A 17672-nucleotide genomic window follows, 5' to 3' on the forward strand; every position below is an offset into this window, starting at 1 on the left:
CCTTGTATAGTTTACATAAGATCTCCCTGTGTCATACTCCATTCTCTTTGAAATAAAAGTCAACAGTCCATTTGTCTTCCCCTTTATATTGGATGCTAGCTTGTGATTTATGATTCCCAAATCCCTCAGTGCTGCATCTTTCTCCATTTAAATGATATTCAGCTCTTCTTTCTGTCAAATGCATCTCACATTTTCCCTCATTGTCCAAATCCCTCTGTAAACCCTTTGTGTCATTCTCACTATTTGCCTTCGTACCTATTTGTGTTTTTACTAAACTTTGTGAAAGTACACCCACTTCCATCATTCAAATCATTTATATTGTAGATAACTGTGGCCCCACAACTGATCCCTGTGGCACTTTGCTAGTCACAGGTTGCCATCATGAAAATGTTCCCTTTATTCCAACTCTCTGTCTTCTATTCTTTGGCCAAACCTCTATCCATGCTAATATACTACCCCCAACACCATAGGCTCTTAGCTTATTAGGTAGCCTTATGTGTCGTAGCTTATCAGTCATCTTCTGGAAATCCAACTATATCACATCCGTTATTCCCTTTATTTAACCTGCTTGGCCAGTTTCCATTTAATGAAAATGAAATGTGAATCAATCAACGGACTTTATACTTTGCCATAAAACATGTGGAGCTGCAGTTTTTAATTATATGGGGACCAATAAGCAGACTGTATGTTGTAAGGTACACATGACTTGGAACTCTTGCCACATATGCTGAAACCATATATGGTGCAGAATAATAATAGAATAGAGTAATATCCATTAATGTCTAAATTTTGTGTCAGCTGTATTTTGAAAGTTCTTATGTATGTGGCTACTACATGGCACAAGGCCTGAATAGGTGACACACACATGCAGGTTTTCAATGTTAAAAGTATCATGGGTGGCAAATCACAGAATCTGCGCTGGTCAGTGGAAAAATAATAGGAATTTAGACCAAGTGACTGACAAATCTTTCAAACTGAAAATACATAGGTACAGTGGGACAATCTGCCCTGAAATCCCCAAATGCCAAAAAGTCACTCATGGGGAAGACTAATCAGAGAAAAGTCACATGAAGAGAAAGAACCTTGTTGATTGGAGGACCAGCAAGAGCTTGATAAGTAAGTGCTGGCGGGGTGGGGAGTAGTCACTAAGGGAGTGGAAGGCAAGGTCCTGGAGTTGGGGTAGGGTTGCAAAATACAAAAGCAGGCAGAACAGGTCTGGCAGCTTGATTGTGTGATTCAAGGCTCTGGACTAAGAGATCAAAGTCTAAGGCTGGTAGGAGAAAGAAATAAAATACAAGAGATGCGCATGGGAAGGGCGTGGGAGGGTAGAAGGGAGACTACAGAGGGAAAAAACAAAGGAGACTACAAAGAAGATGGAACAGTTTCAACTCTGTTAATAAGTTAAAAAACACGCAGCTAACTACGAGCCAAGAAAACTTGACATCAGTCAGGTAATCAATTATTTACAAATGAATGAGGTTAGTTCAGTTGAAGGCTACATATGGTCAGGAATTAAATATCACACAGCACCAGGTTATAGTCCGATGGGTTTAATTGGAAGCACTAACTTTCGGAGTGCTGCTCCTTCATCTGGTGGCTGTGATGACCTGATGAAGGAGTGTCACTCCAAAAGCTCGTGCTTCCAATTAAACCTGTTGGACTATAGCCTGGTGCTGTGTGATTTTTAACTTTGTACACCCCAGTCCAACACTGGCATCTCCAAATATAGTCAGGAGCTACTTTATGGGAGTTTAGTGGATACTAATTGGAATGAACACTGTAAAATGTTAAATGTAATTCTGAGATTCAGATTTAGGATATAGTGAAAGGGGTAATAACTTTCTGCTTAAAATATTACAGATTTGTGAACATATGATGGAAACAAATTAGCTGTAACCCATCAGATTGTGCATTTCAGTTCTTGGCTTTTTGTACATAGAAGTGTCTGTCAGTTATTTTGAAAAACAAACTTTTGCTAACTTATGCTATTACTTTTGACAATTTAAATAATGTGGTATTAAGAAATAAAAAATGTTCAAAAGTATTCAATATTCTGGAAACGCAGGCAAAAAGGAAATGTGGTAAGTATCAGTGCAATGGTGGGTAGTCATATGGGTGTAATTGATCATGATATGAATCAGCTTTGGGGAAATATGGAATTACAAGGAAAAGAAGTCATCAGCAGTTGTTTATGGGATTCTGAACAATTGCCTCACTATAGAATGAAGTATAAATTAGGAAATAATTGAGGTGGGTAAGGAGGCCAGTTGTGGGTGGCACGGTGGCACAGTGGTTAGTACTGCTGCCTCACAGCGCCTGAGACCTGGGTTCAATTCCCGACTCAGGCGACTGACTGTGTGGAGTTTGCACTTTCTCCCTGTGTCTGCGTGGGTTTCCTCCAGGTGCTCCAGTTTCCTCCCACAGTCCAAAGATGTGCGGGTCAGGTGAATTGGCCATGCTAAATTGCCCGTAGTGTTAGATAAGGGGTAAATGTAGGGGTATGGGTGGGTTGCGCTTCGGCGGGTCAGTGTGGACTTGTTGGGCCGAAGGGCCTGTTTCCACACTGTAAGTAATCTAATCTAATCTAATCTATAAATGTCATGGGTAATTTTAATCTGCATATTGAGGGGATAAATTAGAACTCACAAGACACCAGGTTATAGTCCAACAGATTTATTTGATATCACAAGCTTGAAGAGCACTACCCCTTCATCAGGTGAAGGACCAGCACTCCAAAAGCTTGTGATTTCAAATAAACCTGTTGGACTGTAACCTGCCGTCGTGTGACTTCTGACTTTGTCCACTGCAGTCCAACCCCGACACCTCGACATTATGCATAAAATAGACCATTACGATGAATTCGTAGATGCATCAGGGATTGTTCCTTAGAGCAATACATTGCACAAATCAAGTAGGATTAATATGAGATCTCATAGTTAAGGGCTGTCCAAGGGTTAGTGATAATAATATGAGGGAATTTCAAATCACGTTTCAAGAAGAGAAATTCAGGTCTCAGATCCTCAAGTTGCTTGCTAGTTCAATAAACCATCTTGCTCCGATACTGACATTTCTGTGCTGGGCCTGCAACAATCTTCCAATGAAGCTCAATGCAAATAGAGTGAAGAAAACCTCACTTAGGCACTCCATAGCCTCCAGGACTCGATGTTGAGTTTCATAACTTCAGGACATGACCTATATCCTTCATTTTTCTTATATTCCCCTATCCTTCCTTGTTCCTGGTTTGTGTCTTATTCGTTTTACTCTCAGCAGAGCAGTCACATTTTCCCTGCTTCCTATCTTCATTTACATCCATTTTACATATCCATCCCTCCTTTACTACTAGTGCTCCTTGTATCTGCGCTGGCCACTATTGCAATTTGTTCCAGTTGCTCTTCCCATCCCTCTGTCAACACCATGAAACCTATTGTTTTCTTGTATCTTTCAGGTGCGAAGAAGTTATATCAGACTCAAAACATTAACCCTGTTTCTCTCTCTACAGATGCTTCCAGCTAAGCCAAATTTCTCCTGCATTTCTTGTTTTTATTTCGGGACTCAAACCAGAGTCATAGGCTCAGAGATGTACAGCACGAAAACAGACCCTGCGGTCCAACTCGCCCATGTCAAACAGATATCCTAACCTAATCTAGTCCCATTTGCCAGCATTTGGCCAATATCCCCCACAACCCGTCCTCTTCATATACCCATCTAGCTGTCTTTTAAATGCTGTAATTGTATCAGGCTCCACCACTTTCGCTGGCAGCTCATTCCATACACGCACCACCCTCTGCGTGAAAAGGTTACCCCTGAAGTCCTTCTATATCTTTCCCCTCTCACCCTAAACCTATGCCCTCTCATTCTGTACTCCTCCATCCCAGGGAAAAGACTCTGTCCATTTACCCTACTCCTGCCCCTCACAATTTTATAAATCACGAGAAGGTCATTGCTCAGCATCTGATGCTCCAGGGAAAACAGCCCCAGCCTATTCAACCCCTCCCAGTAGCTCAAATCTTCCAACCCAGGCAACATCCTTGTAAATCTTTTCTGAACCATTTCAAGTTTCAGAATTGCACAAAAGTGGTCGAACCAACGTACTGGTTCAGCCGCAACATGATCTCCCAACTCCTATACTCAATACTCCGACCAATAAAGGAAAGCATACCAAACACCTTCTTCACTATCCTATCTACCTGTGACTCAACTTTCAAGAAACTGTGAACCTGCCCTCCAAGGTCTCTTTGTTCAGCAACACTCCCCAGGACCTTACCATTAAGTGTATAAGTCCTGCTAAGATTTGCTTTTCCAAAATCTAAATTAAACTCCATCTACCACTTCTCAGCCCATTGGCCCATCTGATCAATGAGGTAACCACTACACCTCCAATTTTGGTGTCATCTGCAAACTTCCTAACTATATCTCCTATGTTCACATCCTAATCATTTATTTAAATGACAACAGGTAGTGGACCCAGCCCCGATCTTTGTGACACTCCACTGGTCACAGGCCTCCAGTCTGAAAAGCAACCCTCCAACACTACCCAGGTCTTCTATCTTTGAGCCAGTTCAGTATCCAAGTGGCTAGTTCTCCCTCTATTCCATGAGATCTAACCTTGCTAACCAGTCTTCCATGGGGAATCTAGTCAAGCACCTTACTGAAGTCCATATAGATCACATCCAAAGCTCTGCACTCATCAATCCTCTTTGTTACTTAGAGTCATAGAGATGTACAGCATGGAAACAGACCCTTTGGTCCAACCTGTCCATGCCGACCAGATATCCCAACCCAATCAATCCCACCTGCCAGCACCCGGCCCATATCCCTCCAAACCCTTCCTAATCAAATACCCATCCAAATGCCTCTTAAATGTTGCAGTTGTACCAGGCTCCACTACTTCCTCTGGAATCTCATTCCATACACGTACCACCCTCTCACCCTAAACCTATGCCCTCTAGTTCTGGCCTCCCCTCATAATTTTGTAAACCTTTACAAGGTCACCCCTTAGCTCCAACGCTCCAGGGAAAACAGCCCCAGCCTGTTCAGCCTTCTGCCTATAGTACAGAAAATTTTGCTTAAACTGAAATAAAGAGAAATAGAATCTAATGTAGGGACTGTTGGTACAAGTCATATTGTTTTACAGAATTTCTAAATGTATTCATATTCAAGAAATGCTCAAATTAGATTGGATTCATCGGACAGAATATCATCTGAAAAGTTCAGGTTTGAGCAGCTCCATCACAGCACGGTGGCACAGTGGTTAGCACTGCTGCTTCACAGCACCAGAGACCTGGGTTCAATTCCCGCCTCAGGGGACTGACTGTGTGGAGTTTGCACGTTCTCCCTGTGTCTGCGTGGGTTTCCTCCGGGTGCTCCGGTTTCCTCCCACAGTCCAAAGATGTGCGGGTCAGGTGAATTGGCCATGCTAAATTGCCCGCAGTGTTAGGTTAGGGGTATGGGTGGGTTGCGCTTCGGCGGGTCGGTATGGACTTGTTGGGCCGAAGGGCTTGTTTCCACGCTGTAAGTAATCTAATCAAGCAGTATTACTTGTGCTTAGAAGGAAGATGGCAGTATGTATATATGTTTAAACCCAAGATGACTAAATGTGGCACAGAAGCATTACTTCATAAGATTCCTACTCTTACAGACCTTAATCCCAACTTCTCAGTGACAAACATTTTTCTTACCAGAATGATTACTGGATCCATACATTTTTTTCGGGAGTCACAGGAACTGATAAATTGTAGGACATCGTTCATTTGATATTGTTTCTTCAAGTTATTATTTGGATTATTTGACAAACAGGACATATCCTAACAATGAATCATTCATTGGGAATCTACAAGGTTCTCTCTATTATGACATTGCAATCCACAGAAAAATTATGAAATTAACAGTGGCAAGATAAAATGACTATTTCCATATTCCAAACTATTGGTTAATAAACTTTGAGGAAGTTTGCTTTCATAAAACAGCTATTTGTTGTTAACCTAATGAGTAATTTGCTGAATTCGACTAGTTATTTGTATTGAACCTCTCTCAGATACTTAAGTGGCTCGATCACCAACCTGGGTTAAATCTAAAATTTATTGTGACCAGTGGAGTTGGACTAGAAAAGCAAGTAGTACACTTCTCTAACTTCAGGTCATAACAAACATAGTTTCAAACAAACATTCATGTATATATACAATAAGGTAGGGTTGGATGTGAAGCCATTCTTCTGGCATTGTTCATGTTCCTCTTGATCAACTGCCAAAGTGAACAGTTTACATTATTAAATGGAAAACAAATGTACTGACATTTCTAAACCTTTAGATGCTCACCAAATACAAGCACGTTAAAGATACTAAACTTTGACACACAACTCAAAATGTCTGCAAATCGGGAAAACAATATGACTTGTATCAACAGTAATCTAGTCCCACCTGCCAGCACCTGGCCCATATCCCTCCAAACCCTTCCTATTCATATACCCATCCAAATGCCTTTTAAATGTTGCAATTGTTTTAGCCTCCACTGCTTCTTCTGGTAACTCATTCCATACATGCACCACCCTCTGCGTGAAACAGTTGCCCCTTAGGTATCTTTTATATCTTTCCCATCTCACCTTAAGCCTAAGACATCTGGTTCTGGACTCTTCCCACCCCAAGGAAAAGACCTTCTCTATTTATCCTATCCATGCCCCTCATTATTTTATAAACCTCTGTAAGGTCACCCCTCAGCCTTTGATGGTCCAGGGAAAACAGCCCTATCCTATTCAACTTCTCCCTATAGCTCAAATCCTCCAACCCGGCAATATCCTTTTAAATCTTTTCTGAACCATTTTAAGTTTCACAACATCTTTTCGAGAGGAAGGAGACTAGAATTGCAAACAGTATTCGCCTAACCAATGTCCTGTACACCTGCAACATGACCTCCCAACTCCTGTACTCAATACTTTGACCAATAAAGGAAAGCATACTAAATGCTTCTTCACTATCCTATCTAACTGTGACTCCACTTTCAAGGAGTTTACAACCTGCACTCCAAGCTCTCTTTGTTCAGCAACACTCCCTAGGACCTTACCATTAAGTGTATAAGTCCTGCTAAGATTTACTTTCCCAAAATGCAGCACTTTGCATTTATCTTATTTAAATGCCATCTGTCACTTCTCAGCCCATTGGCCCATCTGGTCAAGATCCTGTTGTAATCTAAGGTAACCCTCTTCGCTGTCCACTACACCTCCAATTTTGGTGTCATCTGCACACTTACTAACTATATCTCTTATGGTCACATCCAAACCATTTTTATAAATGATGAAAAGTAGAGGACACAGCACCGATCCTGTGACAGGCCTCCAGTCTGAGAAACAAGCCTCCACCACCACCGTCATCTACCTTTGAGCCAGTTCTGTATCTAAATAGCTAGTTCTCCCTGTATTCCATGAGATCTAACCTTGCTAACCAGACTCCCATGGGGAAACCTTGTCGAACACCTTACTGAAGTCCAGATAGATCACACCTACTGCTCTGCACTCATCAATCCTCTTTGTTACTTCTTCAACAACCTCAATCAAGTTTGTGAGACATGATTTCCCACGCACAAAGCCATGTTGATTATCCTGAATCAGTCCTTGCCTTTCCAAATACATGTACATCCTGTCCCTCAGGATTCCCTCCAACAACTTGCCCACCACTGGCGTCAGGCTCACTGGTCTATAGTTCCCTGGCTTGTCCATACCACCTTTCTTAAACAGAGGCACCATGTTAGCCAATCTCCAGTCTTTTGGCACCTCATCTGTGACTATCGGTGATGCAAAAATCTCCCACAGAGTTCTAGAATACATCTGATCAGGTGCTGGGGATTTATCCACTTTTACACATTTCAAGACTTCCAGCACATCCCCCTCTGTAATATGGATATTTTTCAAGATGTCACAATCTATTTCCCCACATTCTATGTCTTCCATGTCCTTTTCCATAGTAAACTCTGATGCAAAATACTCATTTAGAATCTCCTCCATCTCCTGCGGCTCCACACAAAGGCTGTCTTGCTAATCTTGAGGGGCCCGATTCTCTCCCTGGTTACTCTTTTGTCCAGAATGTCTTTGTAAAACTTTGGATTCTCCTTAACTCTATTTGCCAAAGCTATCTCATGTCTCAAAGCTATGAGCTCCTGATTTCCTTCTTAAGTCTACTCTTACTGCCTTTGTACTCTTCTAAGGATTCATTTGATCTATCCTGTCTACAACTGACAAATGCTTCCTTCTTTTTCTTAACCAAAACCTAAATTTCTTTAGTCATCACAGTGGCTCAGTGGTTAGCACTGCTGCCTCACAGCACTGGTGTCCTAGGTTCGATGAATTGGCTATGCTAAATTGCCCATAGTGTTTGGTGCATTAGTCAGAGGGAAATGGGTCTGGGTGGGTTGCTCTTCGGAGGGTTGGTGTGGACTGGTTGGGCTGAAGGGCCTGTTTCCACACTGTAGGTAATCTAATCCAGCATTCTTTATACCTACCAGCCTTTCCTTTCATCCTAACAGGAATATACTGTCTCTGGACTCATTATCTCATTTCTGAAAGCTTCCTATTTTCCAGCCATCCCTTTACCTGTGAACATCTGTCCCCAACCAGCTTTTGAAAGTTCTTGCCTAATACCATCAAAATTGGCCTTTCTCCAATTGAGAACTTCAACTTTTACATCTGGTCTATCGTTTTCCATCACTATTTTAAAACTGATAGAATTATGGTCGCCGGCCCCAAAGTGTTCCCCCACTAACACCCCAGTCACCTGTCCTGCCTTAGTTCCCAAGAGTAGGTCAAGTTTTGCACCTTCTCAAGTAGGTACATCCACATACTAAATCAGAAACTTTTCTCGTACACACTTAACAAATTCCTCTCCATCTAAACTATGGCAGTCCCAGTCTCTGTTTGGAAAGTTTATATCCCCTTCCATAACCACCCTATTATTCTTACAGATAATTGAAATCTCCTTCGAAATTGGTTTCTCAATTTCCCGCAATCTATTTTAGGGTTTTTAATACAAACCCAATAAGGTGATCATCCCTTTCCTTTGTCTCAGTTCTACCCAAATAACCTCCCTGGATGTATTTCTGAGAATATCCTCCCTCAGTACAGCTGTAATGCTATCCCTTATCAAAAACACCAGTTCCCCTCCTCTCTTGCCATCCCCCGCTTCCATCCTTCCTATAGCATTTGTATCCTGGAATATTAAACTGCCAGTAGCGTCCATCCCCGAGTCACATTTCTGTAATTGCTATGATATCCCAGTCGGATGTTCCAAACCATTCATTGAGTTTCTCTGCCTTCCCTGTTAGACCTCTTGCATTGAAGTAAATGCAGTTTAATTTATCAGTTCTACCTTGTTTTCTGCTATGTCCCTGCCTGCCCTGTTTGACTCACTCCTTTTCCCAACTGTACCAGTCTCAGATTGATTTCTTTCTTCACTATCCTCCTGGGTCCCATTCCCCCACCTTACGAGTTTAAATCCTTCTGAGCAGCTCTAGCAAATGGGATTAAGTATATTAGTCCCCTTGCAATTCAGGTGCAATCCATCCATCTTGTACAGGTCACTTCTACCCCCAGAAGAGATTCCAATGATCCAAAAATATGAACCCTTCATCCATGCACCAGTTCCTTAGCCCCTCATTAATCTACTCTATTCCTTGTATTCCTACCCTCACTAGCTCATAGCACCAAGAGTAATCCAGATATTACAGCCTGAAGGCCTCCTTTTTTAATTCTTGTATTCCTACCCTCAATAGCTCATAGCACCAAGAGTAATCCAGATATTACAGTCTGAAGGCCTCCTTTTTAATTCCTACCTAACTGTCTACACTCTCCATTCAGAATCTCATCTTTTTTCCTCCCTATGTCTTTGGTTCCAATGTGTACAATGATGTCCTGCTGGTCCCTCTCCCCTTTGAGAACATTCTGCCTCCTCTCTGAGACATCCTTTGTCCTGGCGCCAGGGAGGCAACACACCATTCAGACATTTTGCTTCTGGCCACAGAAAGGTCTTCTGTGCCTCTGACAAGAGAGTTCCACTATCACAATCGATCGCTTAGAACCCGATGTACTCCTCATTAATTAGAGCTTGTCTTGATACCAGAAACTTGGCTGTTCATGCTACATTCCCCTGAGAGTCCATCACACCCAATAGGGCAATTAAAGATTAGGAAGAAAGCTGGCTAGAAAAAAGAAGGCTGAAAGTAATGTGAGTAGCAACAGCAGGCATTTAAGCAGATATTTCATAACAAATGAGCAAAAGTGTATTCCATTTAAAAAGGATTAGATCAAAAAGTTGAATGACCTGTGGTTAACAAAGGTGGTCAAAGAGAATATCCAATTCGAAACTAATCCAAAAAGTGGCAAAAACTAGCAGTAAGCCAGGGGATTAGTTTTTTTTAAAAGAACCAGCAGCAGATAACAAAATAAATTGGTCAAGCCTGATTTTTCTTTCACATAGCTACCCTAACTGTAACCTGTTATTTCTTGGATAATACTTATAATATTTTCTCTGTGCCGCATTTTAAATTAACTAGCTTATATTTCCTTCTGTCTCACTCTCTTTTTGATTAAAAAAGAGGGGCTGTACGGTTGGTCAGTGATTAGTATTTCTGCCTCACAGAGCCAGGGATCTGGGTTTGATTCCAACCTCAGGCAACTGTCTGTGTGGAGTTTGCACTTTCTCCCGTGTCTGCATGGGTTTCCTCCAAGTGCTCCAGTTTCCTCCCACAGTCCAAAGATGTATAGGGTAGGATAACTGGCTATGCTAAATTGTCCATCGTGTGCAAGGATGTGAGAGTTAGGGGTAAATGTACAGTAATAGGGTAGGGCAATGGGTCTGGGTGAGTTACTCTCCCTGGGGTCAGTGTTGTTGTTTCCTATATTTATATTCCATCTTTATATTTTGTCCAATCTATCCAGAACTGAGAACATCCTGACAGAAACTGAGATCTTTCCATGTACTGACAAACATTTGTACCACGATGCATCAATACAGACTTATTCATTTTTCATATTGCAATTTGTGGGATTATGCAGCAAATTGGCTGCAATAACCTGCACTCGATCAGTGACTAAATTTCAAGTTACATCATTAGATATAAACAGCTTTGGGATGTCCAAATACTATATAGATATAATATAAACAGACCTTTTCTAATATCATATCTCTTCCATCTTTTTGCCTATAATCAGGATGTGGAATATAATTTACTACTGTAATAGATTAGATCAGATTGTTCTGATCTTACCTCGAACCCAATTCACCACACACAGCAGACTGTTAGCTACATAAACACCAACTGTTTTGAAAGGAATGCTCTTGTCATTTAAACAAACACTCCACCCCACTTCCACCATTGTGTTTCATTACTGGGGTAAGAGAGAAATCAGTGTAGAGACTCCACAGCAAATCTAAACGTAAATAAAAACTGCATTTATCTCCAAGTGAACCAGTTTGAAGATTGGTAAATAATTTAGAGGTTAATGTGGAGAAAACTATCTGACTATTCTACTTCAATCCTCGTGCCAGTTTTCCTTGAGGTAATTCTTTGACTGTAACAGAGGTAGAAGAGAGGGTTGAATCTTAACGTGTATTAAGTTAAACAGGTTGACCAAAGTGAAAGGAAAAGGGCAGCTTTTCTTGAAGGGGGATATTCAGCAGAAGACTTCTCTGGTTTTGATCTCTCATACCCTTTTGTCACATGAACAAAAATCCTGCTGCTCTTCAGTTAGCTGTCTCTAATATGATTTGAATAATTTCACAATAACTTTGACCCGAACATTTGTTTTCTTCCAGTATGTTTCCTTTTGCTTCTTCACCATTTCTTTATCTTCTCTATTACCGGAGTCCCATCATACTTCCAACCTCATATCCTTCCCTCTACACGTCTCCTCACTCTCACTACTGCTTCTATTTCACGGAACTCTGTTTAGTTTCTACATATAATTCACTTGAAGCTATATAAAGCTGCTACAGATTTAAATGCATGTTCATCGATTTTTTTTTATAAATTGGAAGGAACACTCACGGTGCCACTCACAGAAAGGACAGACCTTTGCTTATAACAAAATTTTTGTTTCTACTGTGCAGCTAACGAACTATTTCAAAAATAGTCATTATAATGTTGGAAAATGCTGTAGGTAATTCTTATACAGGTCTTCACTAACAATAAACTGAGTAATTACTAAAAGGTGTGGTATTGTTGGCGAGGATATAGGAGGAGTTTATCTACTGTTCTTCTAGGACAGCCATTTCATTTCAGCAATTTTATTGAATGGTAATTAACTGAAGCTTTAATGGGTTTTCCCTCTCCACAGATGCTACTATTTCTCGTACTTCTATTTACTGCTGTTATTTAATAGTAGACTATTTCTAAGAACAAACTGCCTTGTGAACCAGTTTTACTTAAATGTGATAACCTAAAGTTATTGGGGAAAAAAAAATGTTTAAAAAGCACAAGTGGACTGCTTGAACTGAACACCCAATCCCCACAATATCAGATTTAGAATATTCCAGATATCTACTACACTGAAGGATCATATTTCACAAGTTACTCCTTTGCTTCATAGTATTAAAATTAGGATATGGAAATAAAGCATCAATATTGCTTGTAGAGAAGCAGTCCAAAAGCTTTATTGCAATTCACAAATAAACCCAATCTCATTGATTCAATTATGCCCTTTTAAAAGCACGTGCATAACATTTTTGTCACCTAAAAGTTAATTTCTTGATAAATATAAATCACAGGGATTCTAAACTTGTAAATTAATTATGATTAACATATAACTCGAGCAAAAAAAACACCTCACTGTCCAGCACAAAAAAACCTTGTTTTTTTTCTCATTGCCTTTCCAGTACAACATAACAGAACAGCTTTAGAATGTCATTTGTCATTGTGCTCCTATGCCAGATTTGCATTTCAATTGTTGTAAGCTACATTTATGCTGTATTTGACTAAAAAATAACTGTAATGTTATCAGCTAACATTTTTAGAATGATAACATTCCAACTGAGACTAGTCTTTGATCTGGCAAAACAGACAGGTATATAACAGCTAGAAACATGAATTCATTGAACGTTACATCGATGCAAAGAGTTTGCTTTCACAGAAGGAAATTCAGCAAACAACTGACGGATTGACAATAAGGTAAAAACGGATGCTGCCTGAACTGCTGTGCTCTTCCAGCACCACTAATCCAGGATCGACAATAAGCCTGTCCTGCAATCTGAACATGCTGGAGGCAGACTAAATTAGTGCTCAATGAGACTTCTGCACTTCAGTGAAAGGAGATCTCATCCTCTAGAGCTGCTAGGTAGATTACCTTGGACTCCAAATTAAAGCTACACACCTACCCAGGCCTACTTTACAGTTGCATGGCAATATGATATTGGGGTCAAGGCAAAATACTGCAGATACTAGAATTCAAACAGATACTGCTGGGAAAACTCAGCAGGTGTGGTAGAGAAACAGAGTTAATGTTTCATTCCAGAATGATTCTGCTTCAGAACAAACAAGTGTTGAAAATTTTATTTTCTTATTTTGACAGAGGCAGTGTATGAGACAAAAGGCTTTGGGGCAGAATGAAAGAAAAGTGAAGACGACATAATGCAATCAGTTGTCTGTTCTCCATTTTTCTTACATTCCCTCCCCCCCCTTGCCACATTTCTGTCTCATTCATATCTTGCTACTTTGCTCTTAATACAGAGGACTCATTCCCTCTTTTTCACACCTTGATTTATCATTTACGACTATTTCTCTTTCTCCATCTTAATTAATTCTTTGTCTTTTGCACTGGGCCTTTGTCTCTACCAAATTTTTATATTTATTAAAAATTCCAACTTCTTTCATTTATCATACCAGGCTTGAAATGCTAACTTTCTCTCTACAGATGCTACCAGACCTGCTGAGTTTCTCTAGTATTCTATTATTGGGGTTAATTGGAATTGTAACAAGCTCAATTGACTCAAATAGTTGAGTATTGCTAGAAAGAAAAGGCTCATTTTTGTTGCAGCTTTTCACTGGGCACTTATTAGGGAAATGACCAAGAAATACTTAGATCATAAACACTGTCACTTACTCACCATGCAAGGTAGATGCTGAAATAGGGATGTATCAAAACCATCCTTTAGGATAATAACTAATAACTAATAACCAGAAGATTTTTCACCATATATGGTGCAAAATTATGAAGGGACATCAGATTGCCATTTTTGGTCCTGAAAAATGCCTGGTCTACGATTATCCTTGAAGCATGAGATAGCTCAAATATTTCATCAACAGATGAAGCTAGCTGCTTCACATTAGTACTATGCAAAAGGAAACATGAGTGCTGCTCAGGTTGCCATCAAGCCAAATGACTTTTTACCTACCATACAAATGAGAATATATTATAGGGGTAATTTCAATGTTATAATGTTGGGTATGGTGGCCATATGTCCCAAAGGCTGGCAAATTGCATCAATAGCATATCCCTTTGGCTGTTAGCAAAAAGCAAGGTGTTGACTGTACCCAACAAACTTGTACTTTGAAAACTCAATATAATAATTGATTCTGCAATTCAACAGCATTTGGTACATAATCCCAAGTGTGCAAAGAATCATGCTAGCAATTAATTTAAAGATTGTCAGCTAGGGTTGCAACATGGCACTATTTACATGTGCTGACAGCTATAAATATTGATTCACAGGGCACTATATTTTGCAAACAGAATATGGATAAATACTGTGCCTAATTCAATGCAGCAAAACAAGTATCAGTCACTGTGATTTCCCTCTCTCAGGGCAATGTTTTGAACAATCAGTCAACTTGCGTTGAATAACATAGATATTAAAACAAAACATAGCAGTTAACTGTCAGTCATCATCATTAAGATACATTCTCCATGTCAACAACTCTACCAGAGTCCACTTACTGACCAATCAGCATTCTCCTCTCATTCTGTGTAAAGGTTATTTCCCTTTAAAGTCTGGTTGAAGATTTGTATTTCCCTTTACTTTGTTATTACGTGAATTACCCCGCTGAATACAAAACAAAACGTGTTGATAAGATGTGGCTTTTTCAGCAGTCCTCAAGTTCTAAACTACCAAATAATTATTTGTATACCTGAATTACTTCAATGTGTTGTGCTTGTTCTCAGTTTCAATGCCAGCCCATCTACCAAATTATGGAAGTGAGCTCAGGGTGTTTGGGAAGATGCTAGGCTGAGTAACCACCTTTGTTTCAGATGCATTCCACTTATCCGGAACACCCCAGTGGGGCACATAAAATCCAACTCAATGCCTGTATACTGTTAGAAAGGAAGCATGTTAACTTTAGTCAAGTTCAGGTATTGAGTGTATTTCTACAGTTTTGCCCCATTCTGTTGAGAATACCAAATTTCTGAAGCTGCTCAAAATGAACAAACAAATGAACATAAATATTTCTTTACTGAAAAGAAAATATTTCAGTCTTTTGTCTTAGTCAGAGCTATGACTTGGTTTTCTCGACTTGTGTTTTTTCTTTTTCTTCTTTTCCTTCTTTCTCTTCTTTTCTCTTCTCTTTTTCTTCTTTTTGTGCCTATCTACAGAATCTGACGAGCTGGAACTGTTACTGTCTGATGTGGTGTCCTCTAACATCTGTTTCAGCTGTTGTATCCTAAAAGGAAGTGTCACATTACAGTAATTAGAACAAACAACCATGTTCACTCAGAATTTTATTTTCAAATGAGTTATTCTTTATTTTGACTATGATGTTCAATTACCAGACAAAATCTATTCAACTTATATAAAAAAAGGGACAATTTACGCAAATCATCAATAGGAGAAAGGCTCAAGCAATTGCCTAATTAACATCTGCAATATACATTAATGACTTGGATGAAGCAACCAAAGCCAAGTTTATTTGTGCTACAAAGATAGGTAGAAGAGCAAGTTTTTAAGATGCAAAGTCTGCTATGGAATGTAGGTGAAGTGTGTGAGGAAAAAGAATTGGCATGTGACTTATAATGCGGCAAAAAAAAAGAAATTAACCATTTTGGTTGGAAGAATTGGAAAAGTGAAATACCGGTACATAATCCTTTCTCCAAAATTCTTGAGGGCAGTTGTTTTTCGGAATTCGGAATTTTTCAGATTTCAGAATAAATGACATTTTCACAATGAAATAAAACAAAATTACCCTACAGCAGATGCACTTGTGAATAGTACGAGTGATGAGACACAATTGATGCCTGCCAGTGCTGGGCCACGCCACCACGTCACATCTGAGTGATGTGGGTCAAGTGGGTGTGGAATTGAGCCACCTATTTGCATGCCAAAACAACACTCCACACTCCATGAAAAACATTATGGATTTTGGAGTTTTTCTGATTTCAAAATTTCGGACAAAGGATTGTGTACCTGTACTATGTTTCAGTACATTCTGTTACATCTAAGGATAAATATATTTATCAAACTGATGAGGATTTTTTTTCCTCATGGTTGTGCAACTGAGGAACTCTGCCTCAGAAGGTAGTAGATAGGATACAAAATATTTTCAAAGGTGCTGGTAGATTTACTCCCTTATTCTAAGGTCACTGGGGATAGATAGGAATGTGGAACTCAAAACAAACAGATCAGCCAAGTTTTTAACTAATAGTGAAGCAGGGTTGAGGAGCAGAATGGACTACTTTTGCTCCCAATTAGTGTGCCTGGAAATAATTAGGAAGCTTTATTGCAGTAGGAATGGAATCTCGAAGTAGGGTAGTCATACCACAAGACTAAAGGATGTAGATGTGACCTTACTGAGTATTGCACACAGGTTTGGTCTGCTATTTCAAGGAGAGATTTTTTTTAATGAGAATATGAGATTAAAATATTATGATTTCCTAGTTTTATATTCTTTAGCACTTCTTAAATAATGGAGTGACATTGGCAGTTTGCAAATTAAGCGAACATTCCTGAATTAGGAGGGTTTTGGAATATCATGACATCAACAATTTTCCCAACTGCTTCTTGTAATATTCTTAAATGGAAATAATTAGTTTTGGAGATTGTTCACACTTTAATCTCATTATTTTCTCCAACATCATAAAAAAAATTTGCATACATTTCAACCTGGGTCTAAGAGTCAAGAAAATTGGGTACTAACTTTGAGGTACCCTTCAAGCCACTCATCCATGCTGAACTGGAAATATATTTCTTCAGTGCTGGGTCAAAACCTTGGAACTCCCTCCCTATACATTGTGGTTCTATCTATTCCAATGGACTGCAGATGTTTAAGGCAACAGTCCATCACTACTTTCTTAATGACAGCTATGAACAGAACATAAATACTAGCCCAACCAGCTACACCCCTGAACAAACAAAAAATACCTAAGAAAGGTCATGAGTCGAAACCTCAGAGTTACAAGCTCTGTTGCAGCAATGGCCATCATGGAGGCCTGACCAAGTTATAAGAGCTGCACTCTCACACTAACAGACAGGTTCCTACTGTCACAGGTTTTCCTCCCCCTCCTCCCCTCACAAGAAGGCATATCAATTTTCAAGTCTCAAAATAAGGTCACAGTGGTAAAAATTTGGAAAACACTGCCCTAATGCTTTTAGGCACATTTTTAAACATATCTCACTCCATGCTTTTCATGATTTCTATTGTGTTTTTAATCAGTAATAGAACAGATAGTTATTTTCACTGTCAATCTATGCTTGCTATCATAATGC

The 17672-nt window shown here is 39.7% G+C and overlaps 1 protein-coding gene across 2 annotated transcripts in view; it reads right to left on the reverse strand.

The window, feature by feature from the left end:
* Positions 1-12638: 12638 nt before the first annotated feature.
* Positions 12639-17672, reverse strand: part of rp9 (RP9 pre-mRNA splicing factor) — a 34053-nt gene continuing 29019 nt past the window's right edge. The window contains exon 7 of one of the 2 annotated variants that reach the window (XM_060849820.1): positions 12639-15633. In XM_060849820.1, coding sequence (XP_060705803.1) covers positions 15456-15633 — 178 coding nt within the window. In that variant the 3' untranslated portion in view covers positions 12639-15455. The remainder of the gene's footprint in view (positions 15634-17672) is intronic. The other variant, XM_060849818.1, reaches the window with a different exon arrangement.

This window comes from Hemiscyllium ocellatum, chromosome 34, assembly GCF_020745735.1.
Source record: "Hemiscyllium ocellatum isolate sHemOce1 chromosome 34, sHemOce1.pat.X.cur, whole genome shotgun sequence".
In the NCBI taxonomy this organism is placed as follows: domain Eukaryota; kingdom Metazoa; phylum Chordata; class Chondrichthyes; order Orectolobiformes; family Hemiscylliidae; genus Hemiscyllium; species Hemiscyllium ocellatum.